This window comes from Gymnoscopelus microlampas (genome assembly GCF_963454915.1).
Source record: "Gymnoscopelus microlampas genome assembly, chromosome: 5".
Lineage (NCBI taxonomy): Eukaryota > Metazoa > Chordata > Actinopteri > Myctophiformes > Myctophidae > Gymnoscopelus > Gymnoscopelus microlampas.
Window position 1 is genome coordinate 43,060,535 of NC_139942.1, and position 17,443 is coordinate 43,077,977.

The 17,443-nt window shown below is 41.2% G+C and overlaps 1 protein-coding gene and 1 long non-coding RNA gene across 4 annotated transcripts; both read left to right on the forward strand.

Annotated features, from left to right (window-relative positions):
- Positions 1 to 45: 45 nt before the first annotated feature.
- Positions 46 to 13,187, forward strand: bpnt2 (3'(2'), 5'-bisphosphate nucleotidase 2). Of its 3 annotated transcripts, none has more exons than XR_014600882.1 (9): positions 46 to 580; positions 2,716 to 2,788; positions 4,572 to 4,718; positions 6,897 to 7,056; positions 7,717 to 7,812; positions 8,017 to 8,178; positions 10,340 to 10,474; positions 11,461 to 11,761; positions 11,811 to 13,187. XR_014600882.1 is itself a non-coding variant. In XM_084058758.1 (9 exons), the coding sequence occupies exons 1-8, from the start codon at positions 462 to 464 to the stop codon at positions 11,601 to 11,603; spliced, it is 1,035 nt and encodes a 344-aa protein (XP_083914884.1). In that variant the 5' UTR covers positions 46 to 461; the 3' UTR covers positions 11,604 to 11,644; positions 11,841 to 13,187. The 3 variants fall into 3 exon arrangements, 2 of the variants coding, with proteins under 2 accessions (XP_083914884.1, XP_083914883.1); XM_084058758.1 differs by having other exon boundaries at positions 11,461 to 11,644; positions 11,841 to 13,187; XM_084058757.1 differs by having other exon boundaries at positions 11,461 to 13,187.
- A 42-nt stretch (positions 13,188 to 13,229) lies between these two features.
- Positions 13,230 to 17,147, forward strand: LOC311044811. The gene is made up of 2 exons (XR_014600742.1): positions 13,230 to 14,021; positions 14,118 to 17,147. It is a non-coding gene; the product is annotated as an uncharacterized lncRNA (long non-coding RNA).
- The last annotated feature ends 296 nt before the right edge of the window (positions 17,148 to 17,443 follow it).

The following is a 17,443-nucleotide window of genomic DNA, read 5'->3' on the forward strand; positions in this document are numbered from 1 at the left end:
AGGCTCCTCCCACAGTGTGTACGTAGAGAGGAAGTAGACAGAGCAGGAACAGAGCAGTGGTTGTTCTGTTGTGATGATGATGATGATGACATGATGTTTTACATGGACGACTGGGACTATTCAACATTCATTCTACATATTATATAACACACTGCAACGGCGCAGTCTAGCTGTCGCCTTTCCAGTGCAAGTGGACATAACATGTCGGTTGCTGCCATTAACCACGTATTATCTGGCTAATTATTATAGCGTGTGTTAACGGCAGATCGGGCTGCTGTCTAGTCTGGAGACAACAACACACACACACACACATCGGTTCATTGAGAGCCAGGGTCCATCCATCCATCTTAAACCGTTTATCCGGAGTCGGGTCGCGGGGTTCCAGCAGAGAGACAGGGTTCCTTCTGTACATATTAAGTTGTGTGTGTGTTGGTGTGTAGATAGGGTTGTGAGATCTGATCATGGCTCCCATGGGGATCCGCCTGTCGCCCCTCGGCGTGGCCGTGTTCTGCATCCTGGGTTTCGGCGTCATCTACCACCTGTACGCCGGGGTCATCTCCAACCGCCTGGCAGCCTTCAGGTTAGTGGTGGGAAAAGTACTCAAATGTTTTACTTAAGTAAAAGTATCAATACTGCAATGTAGAAATACTCTGTTACAAGTGAAAGTCCGGAATTCAAAACGTACTTGAGTAAAAGTACAAAGGTATTGGCATAAAAATAATAAAGTACCAAAAGTAAAAGTACTACAATGTTTGAAAATAGCAGATCAAAATGTCCAGTAGACAGTTCGAGGGGGGGGGGCTAGGTTATGACTTTTACAGGGGCCAGTTTGGAATTGCAGCCTCCTGAAGGGGGTGGGAGGGGGGCTAGGTTATGACTTAGACAGGGGCCAGTTTCGAATTGCAGCCTCCTGAAGGTATTTTTTTTAGGGCATGTTTGAAAGTGAGTAGCGTTTTACACTCCTTCACTACTTTTGGTAGGGCATTCCTCATTTTTGTTGCATAGCAGGAGAACGAGTTCAACCCTATACAGTCTATGGTTCAACCACTTGTTTGTGCCAAATCTGGGTTAACTAGTAACTAAAGTTTTCAAACAATTGTAGTAGAGTAAAAGTACAATATGTTTGCCTCTGAGATGTAGTGTAGTAGAAGTAAGTAGAAGTAAAAAGTATTAAAATGTAGAAATACTCCAGTAAAGTAAAACGCCCCAAAAGTGTACTTAAGTACAGCACTTGAGTAAATGTACTTAGTTACTTTCCACCACTGGTCTATAGCATATGAGTGTGGTTGTGAGATAGATAGATAGATAGATAGATAGATCAAGTAGAATCCTATGTTAATTTAACTATTGAGTGTTTGAAAATGGTCCATTTGGTGTCACACACTCTCAGAGTAACACATGGGTAAATGAACACTGAGGAGCCATATAGTAAGTAAGGCAACGTGGACATTAACCTGCCATTGTGGTTCCATGCACAATGTATACCACCACTCTATAAAGGCATTTTGCGTATTATGTCACAATGTTATCTGCACTGTGACTCTTCTCTCCATTCTCCATTCTCCACCCACACAACTGCATTATGTGCCAATCCTAATCAAGTAACGTGGCCGGATGATAAATGCAATGATTTATGCAAAGACAGAAAATTTGAAATACTAGGGCTATAAACTTGCATGTACATGTGCTGTAACCATTAAGCTAACAGTGTCTTATCTGGAATTTGGATTTGTCAAATGTTTAACAATTACATTACTGAAGACAAAGATTCAAGGCACTCATCTTTCTTTAAAAAAAGAGTTAAAATATACTTTATTGTTACATTCTGGCAGTACTATTAAAAAATATTGCACCAACGCATTCAATTAACAGACTTGTTGGTTTATTGGTTGAACACTTTATTAACCAGATTGTCAACAGTAGAGATAGTACAGTCTAAATGTATGCTAAAAGGATAACACAAAAATCCCCAGGGGCTCGTTTCCATTGTGGTCGACTAGACACATTTCTACCTCTAACATAATAACTATTGTCAAAAGTTCTGGATGTTTTGTTAATTTGAAGCAAAATGTTCATTCAGGCGACTCTGGGAAGTGTCCTGTACCCTCAAGTACACATAAGTGTAACCCTTGATTCATACTTGAATCGCGCAACGAAAATGGCCGATCTACCAACTGGCAACGCGACACCCGCACTTAAAGTATGACTCAGGCTTAATGTTTACATCTTCTCATTCATCTCTGTCTTTTCTGAACCTCCCTTCCACCACCGACCCATATCTCCTCTTTTTTCACACTCTCCTGTGCCATTCCTCCATGCATCCTCCTGTCCTCCTTTTCTCCTTCTCCTCCATCCCATCCCTTCCCTTCTGTGCCTGGCTTCTCCATTGTTTTCCATGTGATTCTTAAATGGTGAACGCATTAAGTTCACATCACAATTAAATCAATCTCTTCCTCATATTCACCCTTCCCTTGCTTTCTCCCTTCATTGCATCTGCCTCTATCCCTCTCTCTTCTGCCTCTCTTCGTCTCTCCCCACCACCTCCCTCTCTTTGTCTCCCTTTTGATTTTTTTAATGGCTTTCATCGTTAATGGAATGGTTTGGTTAATGTCCTTTTTTCTTCCCCCTACTTCTTACTCTGCTTTCCACCCGTTGACCTCTCTCCCTCTCTCACTCCCGTCCTCCCTCCATCTCTCCATCTCTCCGTTCCTCCAGACAAAGGAGAGCAGTGGATCTGAGGGACCTGCTGGCTCTGTCCGTGGAGGCTGCAGTACAAGGTGGCATCGAGGTGAAATCATATGTTGATTTTGTTCATTATTAGAGCAGTGCAAGTGATGGATTCATTAGAATGCATATATGCATTATTGGCAGGCAACGTGTTAAGAAGTAGTGAAAATAGCAGATCCACCAGCTTGCAGCGTGCCGCGTTGTGAGTTTGTAGATCTGCTATTTTCACTAGTTTGGGTCCCGGGCAAACATCTAATTTCTCTTTTGGGCCTTGAGCTAAAAGGTTTGGGAACCACTTAGAACGCATTAGAGTATTTTGCAAAGATGCATGGTATGTACAGTAGGCACATCAGTGGTGCGTGCTAATGGACTCTTAACTGAGAAACAAACAAGTTCAAATTGTTGAGAATTCAGGAAATACAATATATAGGCTACAAGGTAAGCACATGGCAGCCACTGCTGCCAGTGTCCTATCTGCACACAGCAATGCCTCAGCCACCGTTGAAGAAGAGAAGGATATTCGTTCAAAGCTAACTTTTAGTTTCAGCTCTATAATTCATGGCATTGCTTGAATTTGTATTAGTTTAAAAAGACTAAAACTAAGCTAAAAACATTTCCGATACAAACATGTTAACTACTTTAAGGTAAAATAAAATGCACGCAGTGTGCACGCGCGTGACGTCATTAACTCATTGAGTGCCAGGATTGCCAGAATTATTTCAGAATTGATTCTGAAAAGTGCCAGAGTTTTTTTCACAGAAAACAAAAAGTGCTTAGGAAGCGAGATACAGCCTTTTTCAGTTCTAAGTTAAACAAGGGGTGGATGGAGCTGCACATCTTCAGATGATGATATCTTGGGTTCTGAACATGTTTTTCAAAAAAAAGAAAGAAAAAAACAACAACATTCTTTTCAATACACCCCTGCCCATCTCTAAACCAGAGCTCTTGTGATTACTTTCTATCTATTAAATATAAAACCCACAGATAGACTTAATCACTTAGTTTCAACCTGGTGCGCCTATTTTGGGTATCATTATAGGTGAGCATTTGTAAACATGAAAAAACGAAGTGAAAAATACATACAATCGATTGTACTGTACCGTATATTGACTATTTTAGCTACTTTTGCGTGACACTCCCATATGACGAAGTATAAAATAGGGCGTTAATCTATGAAAAAAAACCTAATCTAATCTATGAAAAAATAAAAAGATGAAATATTGAGATGCAACGTTTTCATCCCTCAGCGACAATACACTGTATATTTGGCATCATTGAAAACCCGTTGTCTTTCATGGGAGTTCTTTATTCACATTTCAATAACATGAACAACACACAGGTCAGTAAAGCCCTTGATGACTTCATCCTATTTTCTCCCACGACTACTTTTGAACGTGGTCTAGAACATTGGTTCTCTAGAACATGTATGGACCCCCCCAGGGTCCATGGGGGGATACCAGGGGGTCCCCAGCTAAATTAGTTAATAAAACATCACAATCATTTTAACCACTTTATCCATTATTTTATACTTAGTTTGGCTATTCAAAAATAGCAGATATACAAGTAGATATACTTGTAGATCTGCTATATTTGAAAAGTCTCAAAAAGTGTGCAAATCTTGGAATCTTTTTTTTTAAAAGGCGAACATTTTGAACTCAAATCTTTGCTTCTGGGGTTTGCTGGCACAACATATTCAGGTGGGGGTCTGTGGCCAAATACATATCAATTTGGGGGTCCTTGGCACAAAAAAGTTTGAGAATCACTGGTCTAGAATCAGAGGTTCTTCCACTTCTCTGGGACATACTTGTGAGATTTCTCATCTGCCTTGTATTGTGTTCCTCCAGGTGAAGAAGGTACGTGACGAGAATGCCCTTGCAGAGAGGTCCAAGGGTAAAACCAAAGAGGGAGCCAACGAGGCTCTAACGCTGGGGGACCTCAGGTCGCATAGGAAGATGTTCTACCTGATCAAGAACACATATCCTGAACTGATGGTGAGCACAACAAAGCAGTTGTCCAATAGAAGATGGTGACTAATGCCTGACTCATACATGGAGCACAAACCTGGTCGCACACCAAAATTGCAGATCTGTTGTGAGCTTGTAGATCTGCTATTTTTGGTGGTGTCTTAGGTGCGCAATTAAGCGGTGCATATATAAGTATAACTCAGGGTTTAAATACCCTCAATTAACCTAAAAGAGAAAGGCTTGGAGCTCACCAGTGGTTAAACGCTTGGTGTATCAACGCCGTAGTACGGTAGCTTTGTTGGATATCATGCCCTCTCTCCCCCCCTTAATTTCCTGTCTCTCTGCATTGAACTGTATGGGATCCAGATAGAGAAACCTCTGCCCGAAAATAACCTTTTTAAAAATGAAAGAGACGGAAATTACTAACACTTGTATTATAGACAGGGGTGCACATAACTGGTGCGCAGGTGCGCATGCGCACCCAAAATAAAAAATGCGCACCACATCAGGCGACGCGAGGCGCTTTTGCGCACCAACAGCTGGGACAGGAATTTCCAAGCTTTTATTTTTTAGCAAAACTAAAAAATAAAAGCCTGGAGATCGAGGCTAGGAATTTACTTCCTGAAGCCACAATCACTCTAAAGCACCCGTCGGCCCCATGTACAGCCATTAGGCAGACTCGCGTCGCCTCGCATCGCCTCGCACTCGTCACCGATGATGAACGCACCGTAATGGTGCAAAATATGCCGTGAACGTCCCAATCTGGCGGATAAAATCAGCGCAGCAGCACAGGGCACCAACCTTGGGGGCTTTATCTAACAGCGTGAGAAAAAAAAACGGCGAAAATCGGCGGAATTTAGAAGCAGAGCGTCCTTTTTTTCTCGCCCCCCCCCCCGTTGACAAAACTGTCCGGTGGGCACCGTGCTGAACCCCCCCCCCCCCCCGTTGACAAAACTGTCCGGGCTGAACCCCCCCCCCCCCCCCCCCGTTGACAAAACGGGACGGGCGCCATGCGCACCAAGTCACATGTCCAGGTGCTCTTCTGCGTACCAGACCTAAAAAGTTATGTGCACCCCTGATTATAGAGTCACATCTCAATAACATGGGATAGCTTGATATTGTCATATTGGGAAACAGCTTATTTTTTTCCTGGTAGGGCTCAAATAATAACATGGTTACCCGAGTTTCTTCTATAGAATTTGAAACTTTATCCGAGAGACACACCTTCTTCACGCCTTTTTTTTTACATCGCATTGTAAAAGTTACTTATCAGGTTTTGGTGACCACTTTGTCCTAGAAAAACAAAAGCATATTTTCCACTGCACGCGCTTGCACGCTTTGAACCACTTAAGCCCTATGTACTTTTTTGTACATCAAATAGCAAGACAAGTTTATCTACAAGCTTACATTTGCAAAGTGTTGTGAGCTATTAGATCTGGCTGCTATTTTTGGAATTAAAAAAAATATGTTTTTTAATAAATACCTAATAATAAATGCCCTATAATGACGTGCCCGAAGTAGGGAGGGATGCCAGGTTGAAAAAGGTTAATGCTGTCATTTTCATCTGGGCACTTCCATTATATTCTTAGCGATTATTCTATGGATAACCTTTTCTATTAATTGAATAATCGAGAAGCAGGTTTTTGGATTGGGGGCTTCTCGCCACCTTGTTCAGTGTCTGGAAAACAATACAGGGGGATTTATATACTGTGTATCGTTGCTGTCGGGCAGAAACCTCTTATCTCTTTTTGTAAATGAACGCCCTACTTGATCATACTACAGTGTCACACAAAAGCATCAAAAGTAGCAGATCCACAAGCTTGAAAAGGGTTGCGGCGCAAAGCGTAGGTCTCCTACTTTTGCTACTTTTGAATTTGAATCCTGAAAAGTAATAGTTTTGGACATATGCGGTTTCCATCCGACAGAGACGATATACTATATCAGCGGATCGATTACCCACCTAAGCTTTATCTTACACTTTGTTGCACAACAGTGTCGTGCAGAAAATATGAAAATAGTTTATCTACAAGCTAACAATGAGCTTGTAGATCAGCTTTTTTAACGTAAAGAAAAACTTTTTTTTTTTTGCTTATAATGACCAAAATAGGGATCGATTATTACTTGTTGATGTTTTATTAAATTACAGATTATCGATTCTATTTTTATATTAGATTCATTGTTGCACCCCCCTACTTTTGGTTTCAGGTGAACAGTGAGGAACACGACAACGCAGCAGACGAGGAGCATGAGGTATGGAACCGTGAAATCCCAGCTGACATCCAGAAGATAGAGGGAGTCAAAGAGGTCCCTGCTGAGGCCATCACCATATGGATAGACCCCCTGGATGCTACACAGGAGTACACTGGTGTGTGTCCGTGTCCTGGACTTTTTTACTAGGGCTGCAACTGCAACTATCGAATATGTTTTTAACGGTTATTATAATCTGTTTTATTTTTTTATCAAAACGTGTATAGATTTTTTTTTAATAGCCAGCTAAATGGATTAGTGAAAATAGCCAATCTACAAATTCACAAGCAGTGTGAGACGGTAGATCAGCTGTTTATGCTATTTTTAAAAATGAAAATTGGTGGGAAGAAGCAACATTTCTATTGTTTCTATAATGTCATACTATCTGCTTTTTTAATATAATTGATTAGATCCATTATTTCGATTAACTATTGCACCCCTACTGTGGGCTCATACCAAAATGAAATGGGAGACTCACATCTCTCCTTCTCTCCTTTTCTTCACTCTGGTGTCTATTCTTCCATCCTAAATTTCTCGTCACTCCCTGTCTTTATCTCCTTACCTATCTCCTTACCTGCCTCTCCTACACCCTCCCTTCTTATCTTTCTGTGTCATCTTCCTCTATGGATCTTCCTCCTCTATATCTTCATGTAACCACCCCCCCCCCCCCCCATATCTGTGTGTGTGTGTGTGTGTGTGTGTGTGTGTGTGTGTGTGTGTGTGTGTGTGTGTGTGTGTGCGTGTGCGTGTGTGTGTGTGTGTGTGTGTACATACACAGAGAACCTGGTGCAGTACGTGACCACCATGGTGTGTGTGGCTGTGAATGGTAAACCAATCATAGGGGTCATACATAAACCCTTCACAGGATACACTGGTAAGTGTGTAATATTCAGTAAGCTTAATAAATCCCCCCTCGGTATCGATCAGATTGACCATGCAAATAAGCAGCCAAAATGTCAATAGCTTGTGAAAAGCACCCTTTGCCAGTTAAACTTGAGTATGTTTTTATCAATAAATCAATGTTCATGAATCTGCATTAATATTTGTGTGTGTGTGTCTTCTCTCTGTGCTCCGGCAGCCTGGGCATTGGTGGGAGGGGGGACCAACGTGGCTGCACGTTCCTCCTACGCCGCCAACCCCCCCAAGGTCGTTGTGTCCCGCTCTCATGCTGGGAAGGTTAAAAATTTCATTCAGGACGCATTCGGAGTCAATACCACCATCATACCTGCAGGTGGAGCAGGTGAGCATATAGGCCTATACCATGAGAATATTAAAACAAAATTGAAATAAATATTTGATTATTATGGGGCCAGGCTTCCAGCATGGACCCATATTGTTATTCGCATTATTCCGTTTCTTCTTCTTCTGCCACTTTTGGCAGTTCTGGCTGAACCGTGCAGTCGCTTTTTATGAAACTCGGCCATATGATAGATGGTCATGAAAAACGATCAAGAAATAATTCTCACAATCTTTCGTCAAAAGGTGGCGCTATAGCACTCAATTGAAAAATGCCAACTTTGAACAGGTACAACTCATGCCGTGTTTGACCTACAGCCATGAAACTTCGATGCACACATGCGTCTCCTCATGCTGAACAACTTTCACACTCTGACTTTTGACCTCTGACCTTTAGATCTCCCACCATTTGGAATTATATGAAAAACAGTTAAAACCTATCTCCTCCTGGGATTTTTGAGTAATCTGCACGAAACTTTTTACACATGAACTTTGGACCTATACCAAAAAACGTTTGCAAAATATCTTCCATAAGTGAAAAAATGAAGCTTTAATGAGCCAATGAATATTGCAGTTTTATGACAATTATTCATCTGCCCCTAACACATACATGCAGACTTACCATTCTTTGAAACTTTGCAGAAATGTAAAGGGCCATTCCAAATATCACTGAAACCAATCTTACTCCAATTGGTCAAACGGGGGCGCTATAGCAATTTTTTGAAAATTGAAACTTTAAACAGGCAAAAGTCATGCCTCGTTTGGCCGACAGCCATTAGACCTGCTTACACATGTGCCTTGACTAATGAGGAACACATCTATCACGTTGACCAGTAAGCACCGCCCTTAGATTGTCCGCAATCTTGAGCAGTTTGAAAAACACTTAAACCCAGGATTTTTCAGCTATTTGCGTGAAACTGTATGATCTGTGTGATCTCCTTTTTCAGAGGTTCTTGTCTGTTGGTGGCTTCTCGCTTAAATGTGTGCCCCACAACCTGAAGGTCACCAGTTCAAGCCTCACTTGGTGCAGACTTCATCTGAGTTGCATTTCACACAACATGACTATCAATGAATACATCTGCAATTGTTAAAGATAACATGAAATACTTAATTGAGTGTTTTTTACATACAGCTGATCTACAATCTCACAACTTTTCAGATAGCAATGAGAGTATGTTTTTTCAATGTATAACATACTTCATTGTGAAAATAGCCAATGTACAATCTGACAACTTTTAATGGTTTGTGAGCTTGTAGATCGGCTACTTTCACTAATTTTGGTTCTGAGGAGATGTACAATTTCTTCATTGGTAAATGGTTTGTGAACGAGTGATCTTAGTGTTAGTGAAACAGGGGCTTGGGTCATGACAGAAGGCAAGAGTTTGTCATCCTCAACAGACAATATCAGCCTGGACAAAGATATAGCACTATAGGTAGTGTTGCAGCTACCTAAGAGTGCTTCATGACCGTAAGGTTGCCTGTTCAAGCCTCACTTGATGCAGACTCATTTAAGTTGAAATGCAAAAAACATGACTCAATCTATTCCGTTTCCATGGCGCTCTCTCTCTCTCTCTTCAATCTATTCCATTTCCATGTCTTTCTCTTCAATCTATTCCGTTTCCATGTCTCTCTCTCTGTCTCTTCAATCTATTCCATTTGTCTCTCTCTATGTCTCTATGTACGATTCCAGGCCAGGTCAGCAAATGTGTCGATGAAATGAAATTTGTCCCTGAGCAAGACTCTTAACCCCTAATTGCTCACAGGCACTCATTGGAAACAAGACCGCAAGGACTTTCATGAACTGACCTGTTAAAGGAATTATCATTTCTCTCTCCTGGCCCCATATTATCGCTGCTTGCAGCTATATTTTATTTTATTTTCTTCTTTTTTTGACCTATAATGACATGCCCAAAATAGGGATGCCATGGTTAATGTAGTTAAAGGACAGTACAGATTGCCTCATGAAAATCTCTCTCTCTCTCTCTCTCTCTCTCGCTTTCGCTCTCTCCGTCTCTCTGTGTGTGTATGTGTGTGTGTGTCTCTCTCTCTCTCTCTCTCTGTCTCTCTGTGTGTGTGTGTGTGTGTGTGTGTGTGTGTGTGTGTGTGTGTGTGTGTGTGTGTGTGTCTCTCTCTCTCTCTGTCTCTCTCTCCCTCCCTCTGTACAGGCTATAAAGTCCTGTCTCTTTTGGAACTGCCACAGGGTGAGATGGATGCCTCAGACCAGGCAGACGTCTACATTCATGTAACCTACATTAAGAAGTGGGACATCTGTGCTGGAGCTGCACTGCTAGCTGCACTGGGTATGGTATATGAGCTTTGATTTTTTTTTTGTTCTGTTTCTTAAGTCAAAGCTGCAATCCGTAACATTTTTGGAGCCCAGGTCTCCACACGGGAGTGACATTTCTGCCACTGAGCAAAGACCAGCATGGGGAGATATTGCACTTTAAGCTTCATACTCAACCAGTTGGTGTCCAACCGAGGGACGTGAGGGATGTGAAACGACTCATATTTCGCGAGTCGACGTGTCAAGGGCAATAATCGATTTTCTAGAAGCCATGCATGTCTTCTATGGAAGCATGTTGCGCAGCGAAAATAGACTATCTAAAAGCTTGTAGATCTGCAATTTTCGGTTATTTTAAGATTAGAGCATTTGAAGTGGTCCAACTAGCAATATGTTCAGAAGAATCTTCCATAAAATCTTAATAGTCTGGGATATTTTATTCAAAGTCGAAGGTTAAAGCCTTAATCTGTGATTTATTCACCTGGTCAGGTATGAACTGCAGGAACAGCATTACTAAAACATCATCATTTTACATATTGTGTTTCACAGGACTGGGTCATACACATATTTTCAAGTCGTGAGATTTTCTTTCGCTTTAATCCATGCGTTTGACAAATTAGTATAATGTTAGACTGAGCTCTCTGTCTCGATGCCAAATAATAATAGTAATAAACACAACACGTTCAATAATATGTAGCTATATGGCCTCATGGCCTGGATATAAACTTTTATAACATAGGATAACCTGAATAACCTGGGAACGGTCGCCACCAGGTACTCCTACACGTAACCTCAGTAAAAACTGGGGGCGAGTGTGTTTTGGGGCGATCGTTCCGGTTCCATAGCGCAGCACTCGGTGCCGCGCTATGAGCTTGTATATCTGCTATTTTTCAATAGCTAAAATGACACAGATACTTTCCCGGTCTTAATGGCTTAAACTAACACTGAGGATTGTACCGTGCATGAGCTTAGAAGCTGTGCTGACTGTAGTGATGCTCATTTCAGATGGTCAGATGACAACCCTCCAGGGGGAGGACATTAACTACGGTGGCACCGAGGCCAACAAAGGAGGACTGGTGGCCAGCGTTGGCCTGGACCACAAGGCTCTGGTGGCGAAACTACCACAGTGGGATCCCGAGAAGCACTGATCAACACAAACACACAGAGCCATTGATATCATGACCAGAAGGTACTTTATAGGGGCACCATTCTCTCAAAACGAAAGGCTAATCTAAACACACGGCCGTATTGTACGACAAAAAAAAAACACGTATTTTGAGGAATTAAAAAATGCATTATTTATGTCGTACTGTATGACACAGCCGCAAAGAAGTATAAATTGGCCTTTTAAAAAGGTGCTGGCTGTTCTCTGTTTTCCATCGCAGTGAGATGTCCCAACACTCCCATCAGTGAACTTAACAAGAGAAGTAGAATGGGATTGTGACGCATACGTGCTCGTCGCTTGAGAACTGCATTGGCCAGACAGACGCATATCAATGGCTCTGTGCGCAGCTCGCTCACACATTCGATACTTGCGAGTAAGATCGGTTACGACACAACAAGGCACCCGTGTGTACAGTGTAGGCCTATCACATACACACTCACAGTGAGCAGTGGAACAATGGAGTCTCGCTCGTTCACACGTCTCACCATTACACACCATGGCAGAACAACTTTAATGTGGATGGTAAAAGTTCAAGAGCACAATGGAGGATACCCACGCCGACAAATGGGCGCCGGGGCTGGACGGGACATCACTGTCATGGTTATTTATCACCTTCCCTCAATCTTATCGTTGTTCTGGGGCAAAGCGACCACCGATCATTCAGACAAACAGGACGTGTTCTTTGTCATCACATGCACTGCCATGATGATCAGGCAACACCATCAGGACAAACGAATGAATCCAGGTCGGATGGAAGAAGAATTAATTTAATCCTAAACATGTTTTCTAAAAACAAATTTGCATGCCCTAATCTTTTCATAGTTTGTGACGAGCCATATATAATATTTCAGCATCTAAAATGATCGGGTGCTGCTATCCCTAAAGCTGATCTGAGAACTAAGTATGACCCTTTTTTCATTCATCCCAACCACACAACTTCCAAATGTATAAAAAGATATAAAGAATATACAGTCTGAATATTAATTGTCAGAATATACAGACAGTTGACAAATTAAAAGGAAAAACCTGGATAAATGCGGAGAAAATCATAACAAATTGCAGATGCTTCCATACAGGTGGACTGTATAATACAATTACGCAATTAACATTTGATCTTGCTTTGTGGCATGTACAGAAATGCTGAGCAGCCCCAGTTGACCTAGATTTGGGATCAAGATGGCAGGAGAAAAAGATCTAAATGACTGTGAAAGAGGGTTCATTATTAATGTGGTACAGGTGGCAGGAGCTTCAGTCACAAAGTCACTGCCCTAGTGGCTGGTGTTTCAATAGGAACCGTGTCTAAAGTGACATCTGCACTTCAATCTAAGTGTATGTGAGTCGATCGGAAAATGTGGTAAAAGCGTACATTCTATATGACACTGGTGCATTAAGAGCGATATGCAAGGAAAGAAGAGCAGCTCTTCCTCAGGTGACTGAGGATGTCAATGCAGAATGTGATCACACCGTCAGCGAGAACAGTCCGTCGACAACTACATAGAGAGCGTGATGTTATAGTAAAGTTACAGTGCATAAAAGCCTCATTACAAAGACATGCACATTTGAGAGTTCAGTGGTGGGGTGGGGGGGTTATGGGGTCAGATGAGTCCGGTTCTGAGCTTCCGGTGGCTGTGGTATGCTATGCGGGGCATAGTTTGGGCCCCTTGTCCCTACTTAAAGGGAAGGGTTACTGCTAAAGTGACTCTTCCAAAGTGGATAATCGCCTTGGGAAGAAACACTACTGTCCTAGAGGGAGTGGTCTCTTCCTGGATGACAATGCCCCCATCCACAGGACACGATGGGTCTCTGAATGGTTTGATGAGTATGAAAATTATGTGAATCGTACGCTATGGCCCTCAGACACCAGATCTCAACCCAATTGAACACTTACGAGAGATTTTGGATAGTGCTCCTCATCACCATGATCCCAAAACGCCAAATTAGGAAGATCTTTTTTTGGAATGGTGTTCATTCCCTCCAGACAGTAGAGTTCCACAGTATTGTACAGTAGAATATTTGCCAAGATGCATTGAAGATGTTCTGGCGGCTCATGGTGCTCCAATACTTTAATATGACTCACTTTTGGTTTGTTTAGTTTTTTGGTTTTTCCTTTAATTTGTCATACGTCTGTAATATCCTAGTCAGAGTTCCTGGATTGTTCGGTCGACCTGCTTCTTAGGGGGTGTTCATGTTTTACTTTGTCATTTATCCTCATTCATTTGCTGAGGAAATCATATTAACTAGCCTGGACTAAAAGATAACTGCAGCAAGCTTGCACAATTCCCACCTCTGTCTCCCATCATCCCTGATACTCATCATACAGGAGAGAGATAAAAACAACCTGTGGGCGATACAAGCCTGCAAAATGCAGAGATCATTTCATAGTGTTATATTGTGCCCAACTGTTAGGTTGCCATTAATCTCTCAAGAACAGATTCTGCTAGTTACAAACAGCAGAGGTCGTTGTTTTTTTCCTTTTCAGTTGGCTCTGGGTTCCCAGATTGGATTGCCATGTGTCACTGTCAGGCTGTAAACTTGTATTTCTAAAATAGTTTATTTTAAGTTTATGGAAAAATATACATAGTCAAGATCTTTTAATATTTTAATTGGTTAAATATTTATAAAACTCACAGACTTAACCACTTTCAACCTGTGTTCCCTATTTTGGGCATGTCATAGGTGAATGTTTTCAAACTTCTTTTTGAACAAGCTCACATGTCATCATCATGACGCATTGTGAGCTTGTAGATCGGCTATTTTCACTACTTTTGTGTGAGTGTCATACGACAAAGTATAAAATGTATAAACATTCATTTTATAACTTATGAAAAAAACATAAGATGAAATATGGAGATACAAGGTTTATGCCTGACAGCGACGGCAAACAAATGGTTTGTATTTCAATTAGCCTGAACAAGTCACTGGTTTGAATGATGTCCATTCTTGAGGTGTTGGAAATAGTCGAATTCTGTTGTGCCCTCAACCATAATGGTCTGTGTTTGACATGACATTTATCCAGCCAATAACAAAAGTATTGAGCTAAAATGAACATTTTTTTTTGCTTTCATGCACTTGAAACATTGACATCAATTAAAAAAATTGTAGCTCACTGTTGCAATACTTCAACTGTTGACTGTGAAGCAAAATAGATACAAATATCGGTGAATTGTTTATAAAGTGTGTCTTACCAGCCTGTATATTGCTCTTGATAACATTGTATTGGGGGGGGGGGGGGTGTATAGAATCAAAGTTTAATGTTCATAAAATATTAATAGAATAGAGATTATGGTAGTGACCTGGAGAAGCCATGAGTAGTTTAATGGTCCAAATGGTTATGCATCTTATAAGGAGACAGACATACAGCTCTCTGTCTGAAATTCACCCAGTTACTCTGGATCGGGCCTTAAACGCAAAAAAAGTAGAAAATACGTAAACGATACGAGTGCCTTGGATCGGCATTAGGAACCATTGTCATCTCTTTGGTGATGTCAGAATGTTATGGCAGCCTGCGGTGTGAGGATGTTGGCTACAGCTGCTTGTGCTGCTGGGTGGCAGGGATGATTGCTGTGGTAGTGATGATAGTGTGGTTACTGGGACAAATCTATGACAACATTAGTGCTGGGATGAGAGATGGACATATAGACAGCGTGTTATGCATGGATGACTCCGTTCTTCAAACAGTACGTTGGTCAGTTAGCCCTCCCTGTGTTTTGATTTTATATGTATATTGTACAAGAGCGCATTTTGTAAAATAAAATTGTAGACATATACAATAATGAATGATAACTGTAATAGGGTTGGAGGGGGACATGTGTGTTGAAGTTGGGCAGCTAGAACAGCCAATGAGCTTTTGGATGGAGACAGAGCCATAGATAATGTCCAGTAGGTACGTTTTTCACTCTTTTTTTTATATAATCATGTGTTTGTTAGTGGAGAACAATAATGGAACAAGGTCCTCCAATAACATCACTGGTGAGACCATATCCATTCTAAAACACAGCTGTTGCAGTTCTTACTGTATAGTTACAACTGCAACGGCCAAACTCAGCCTGCTAATGGCTCTGTTTTGGGTGTCAACAAAGGGAAAGAGGCTGAGAGAGACGGAGAGAGAGAAACGGGGTTAATGAGATTTGTTAAGATGTTGCCTTTGACATTTGGATCCATTCATTTCCACTGTAGCCAGGTAGACCTATGCACTGAACTCAGTCTGTCGTGAAAATGACCTGACTATATGACCTGGATTCTAATCTTACTGAGACAAGTGAAAGCCTGGCTACTGGAATGAATGGACAAAAAGCTCACAGGCTCGGACTAAACTCAGTCTTAGACTGAAATGCTGTGAGTGGTTGCAGTCAGGCCTCCAGCAGGATAAGATGATCAATCCATTAAAGAGGCCCATTGTAGTACTGTCAGATAAGCATCTAGTATGTAGATCTTCTGGGGTACGTTAAGATAATTTGTATTTGCTGTGTATTCACGCCTCATGTCGCATTTCTACTTGCCATGTAATTTAACTCTGAGTTCAACTAACTCAGGATTATACAGTGCACACTGGCATTTCATTGTATGTGCTGAGTTCTATAAAAGGAAGGATTTATTTTATCTTTTTTATTTTGTTTATTTACATGGAGGTCTATTCAAATACTGAAAAGCTGTAGATGTAACAAGTTTGTTCCAATCAAAGTGAAGATGATCACTCTCATATTGGATCATTCGTTTGTTTGAATTGAATGAAAGTGATCAGACTAACCGTGTACTACGGTTCACAGAAGAACTTGATTAAGTTGAAAAATGTATATCCTTGTCTGCAAAACTTCTTTAGTTTCTTGTTGTCCTTTTCTGGTATACAGTATATGTGAATATTCTTGTGATTCCATAATAATGAATTCCAGTATATGACCAAGACCATATTGACGAACATGTAGACTGATTTCTTTATTTTATTTTTTATCATTTCACTGTCATTACAATACACCTTTCAGTTTTCTGTTCCTACTGTATATCCACATACATGTGAATGTACAATTTGGGCACTGCAATGGCTCAGATCACACTGTGAAACAATACCAAAATGGGCAAACATAATGAGAAACTCTCTGTCTCTCTCTCTCTCACTGCCTCGCTGATACATGGCAACATTTTCAGGCACTGAAACTGGATAAAGTTGCCTTTTTACAAAGGGGAATTGTTGAAATGTTTACATGACAGCATACCATTAAAACATTTATTGAATTTGGTCATGTTTTACTACAGAGTGTGCAATAAGCCTAGCATTGGCACGAAGTGCAGGGGTCAAACTGATGAATTACAAACTACAGACTGAGAAGGCAGGCATTGTCTGGAAATGTATCCATATATCAAGGCCTTAAAGGATTACTTATGCACAGAATGAAGGTTCGCCCTGTTTGAACTGGTTTAGTCTGTCCATCCTCCTGTTTGTTAACCAGTCTGTCATGCTGTATAGGTACCATCTGTCTATCTCTCATTCTGACTCTGTTAGTATTTAATAAAACAGTTGCGTGCATGATGATGACAATCGCCATTTGCCGTTTTTCTTTTCTACAAAGGAACAGAGATTAGGATCAGCCATAATGGACTCTGGGACCCGGTACCCAAACTAGTGAATAATAGCAGATCTACAATCTACATACACATTTTGAAAGGCCAGGTGTCCTCATGTAGGTTTGCAGGGTTCCACTCTGAGCTGGTCCTGTGGGAGGGAGTTCAATTCAGTTTTCAATTCATTTTTTATTAAAGTGTCAAATCACAACAAGTTGTCTCAAGACACTTTACATGTAGAGCAGAGACCCGACATTGTCCCACCCT

What these genes read in the sequence shown, in the direction of transcription:
- bpnt2 (XM_084058757.1), top strand. Translation starts at nt 462, where the DNA reads ATGGCTCCCATGGGGATCCGCCTGTCGCCCCTCGGCGTGGCCGTGTTC. An exon ending in TGCTACACAGGAGTACACTG is followed by an intron (nt 7,057 to 7,716) that starts GTGTGTGTCCGT and finishes GTACATACACAG; the next exon opens with AGAACCTGGTGCAGTACGTG. An exon ending in TGCACTGCTAGCTGCACTGG is followed by an intron (nt 10,475 to 11,460) that starts GTATGGTATATG and finishes TGCTCATTTCAG; the next exon opens with ATGGTCAGATGACAACCCTC.